Here is a 1,854-nt window from a genome sequence, read left to right as displayed (position 1 = left end):
CCGCGCCGGCGCGGGCCCCCACAGGAGGGGCTGCAGGGAGCTCCTGCAGGGCTGTGATTCTCCTGGCACAGCCCGGCTCCCTCCGGCAGCGATGGCTCTGAGCCCCCCGGGTGGGCTGGGGGGGCTCTGGGGCAGAGAGGCCGCGGTGCCCGCTGCCCCTGCCAGCTGGGACAGCCCCCCTGGCACACAGCCCTGGCACCTGCGGGAGCCAGCATCCCCCCAGCATCCCCAGAGCATCCCCAGAGCCATCCCTGCAGCTTTCCAGGGGGATCAGCACACCTGTAACAGCCGAGAGCCTTGGGCAACACAGGAGGGACACAGCGCCCCAAACAAAGGGAATATTTCAGTGATGGAAACACAAACCCAGAGACTGCACCCTGCTCTCCACTGGCACACATTTACAGTGCCCAGGGAGGGGAAGGACTGGCAGGGGGAGAGGAGAGAGACAGGGAGATGGATTTCTACTGTTCAGCCCTCAAAGGCCTGGAGAAGAAACGGGACATCCACAGACTAAAAAAATGCTCTTTTCTGAGAAAGTGCAGTTATAAGGAGAGAGCCAGAAAATCTTTAAGCAATATATATTGATATATATATACATATATATATATACACAGAGATATATATACACACATATATATATGCACATATATAAATACACATGCTTAAGCTGCGCAGGGCTGGGCTGTGTGCTGTGCTCCTCCCTGCAGGCACACTGCTCCGAGCAGGCTGCAGAGGCCTCCGAGCCCTGCCCAGCCCTGCCCTGCCTGCTCGGGGCCACTCCAGCGTCCCCTGGGGCCGGCCTGGCTGTGCCCTTAAGGTTTTCAGCTTGTGTAAGACTCGGAGTTTACAAACAAAAGCGTTTGTCATTGTGCTTCCAGGACTGCAAAAAGATCGCTCCCCTACCACTAGAAATGTTAAGGTGAAATAGGCAAATTAGGCAGTACTAGAGATGGGTTTTGGTTTTGGCGACCTAACAAACAGTTATTGTTGGGAGTTTCTGTTGTGTCCCTCGGGATGTGGCTCTCGGGTAGCGAGGCCGTGCGCTCTGCCCGCCCTACAGGTGGTACTTCCGCAGCAGTTCCGACTGCCAGGGGTGCTTCCTCTCGGGAAACCTGTCTGGGATTTTGATCTTGAGGAAATCCTGGATACATTTCTCCAGCTCCTCCTCGATGGAGAGCTTCTCCTTCACGGCCTTCTTCTTGCTGGCGTTGGACTCGCGGGAGCCGGAGGTGAGAGTCCGGAGCAGGTCGCTCTTCCTGCGGCTCTCGGCCTGCTGCAGCAGCTGCACCGGGCCCTTCTTGGCCCTGTCCAGAGTCTGGATGTTGGGCTGGCGCGTCACGGGCCCGCAGATGACGGTCTCCTGGGGGGAGCTGGCCTCGGACTGGCTGTCGCAGCTGGACGTGGACAGCTCGTTGCAGGACGTGCCGCTCTCGCCCTCCTTGTCGCCCTTGCCGTTCTTGCAGCAGCAGTCGCAGTGCGACGAGGACCAGCGGGAGGGCTCGCCTGCAGGGGCACAGAGACAGGGGTTAGGCAGCTCCAGACCCCACACACCCCAGGACAGGCTGCTGAGCCCCCCGGGCCGGCAGGGCGGCCAGGGCCAGGGAACCCTCGCAGGGACCTTCCCTGGACATCAGCACACAGTGCTGGCACAGCTGGCACAGCTCCCCAGGACCAGCAGCAAATCCCCGTTAGCCTGGGGCTCCCCAGGACCAGCAGCAGATCCCTGTTACCCTGGAGCTCCCCCAGAACTGAACAGCAGATCCCTGTTACCCTGGAGCTCCCCCAGAACTGAACAGCAGATCCCTGTTACCCTGGAGCTCCCCAGGACCAGCAGCAGATCCCTGTTAGCCCACA

General features: G+C 59.9%; 1 protein-coding gene across 1 annotated transcript in view; it reads right to left on the bottom strand.

Annotated features, from left to right (window-relative positions):
- Window positions 1-432: 432 nt before the first annotated feature.
- Window positions 433-1,854, bottom strand: part of KCTD16 (potassium channel tetramerization domain containing 16) — a 55,301-nt gene continuing 53,879 nt past the window's right edge. Inside the window, exon 3 of the mRNA XM_005418831.2 lies at window positions 433-1,503. Within this exon, the coding sequence (XP_005418888.1) occupies window positions 1,055-1,503 (449 nt within the window). The 3' untranslated portion in view covers window positions 433-1,054. The remainder of the gene's footprint in view (window positions 1,504-1,854) is intronic.

Source organism: Geospiza fortis, unplaced genomic scaffold, assembly GCF_000277835.1.
Source record: "Geospiza fortis unplaced genomic scaffold, GeoFor_1.0 scaffold55, whole genome shotgun sequence".
Lineage (NCBI taxonomy): Eukaryota > Metazoa > Chordata > Aves > Passeriformes > Thraupidae > Geospiza > Geospiza fortis.
The sequence above is the reverse complement of the archived record's forward strand: the minus strand, read 5'-3'. Positions and strand labels throughout refer to the sequence as shown.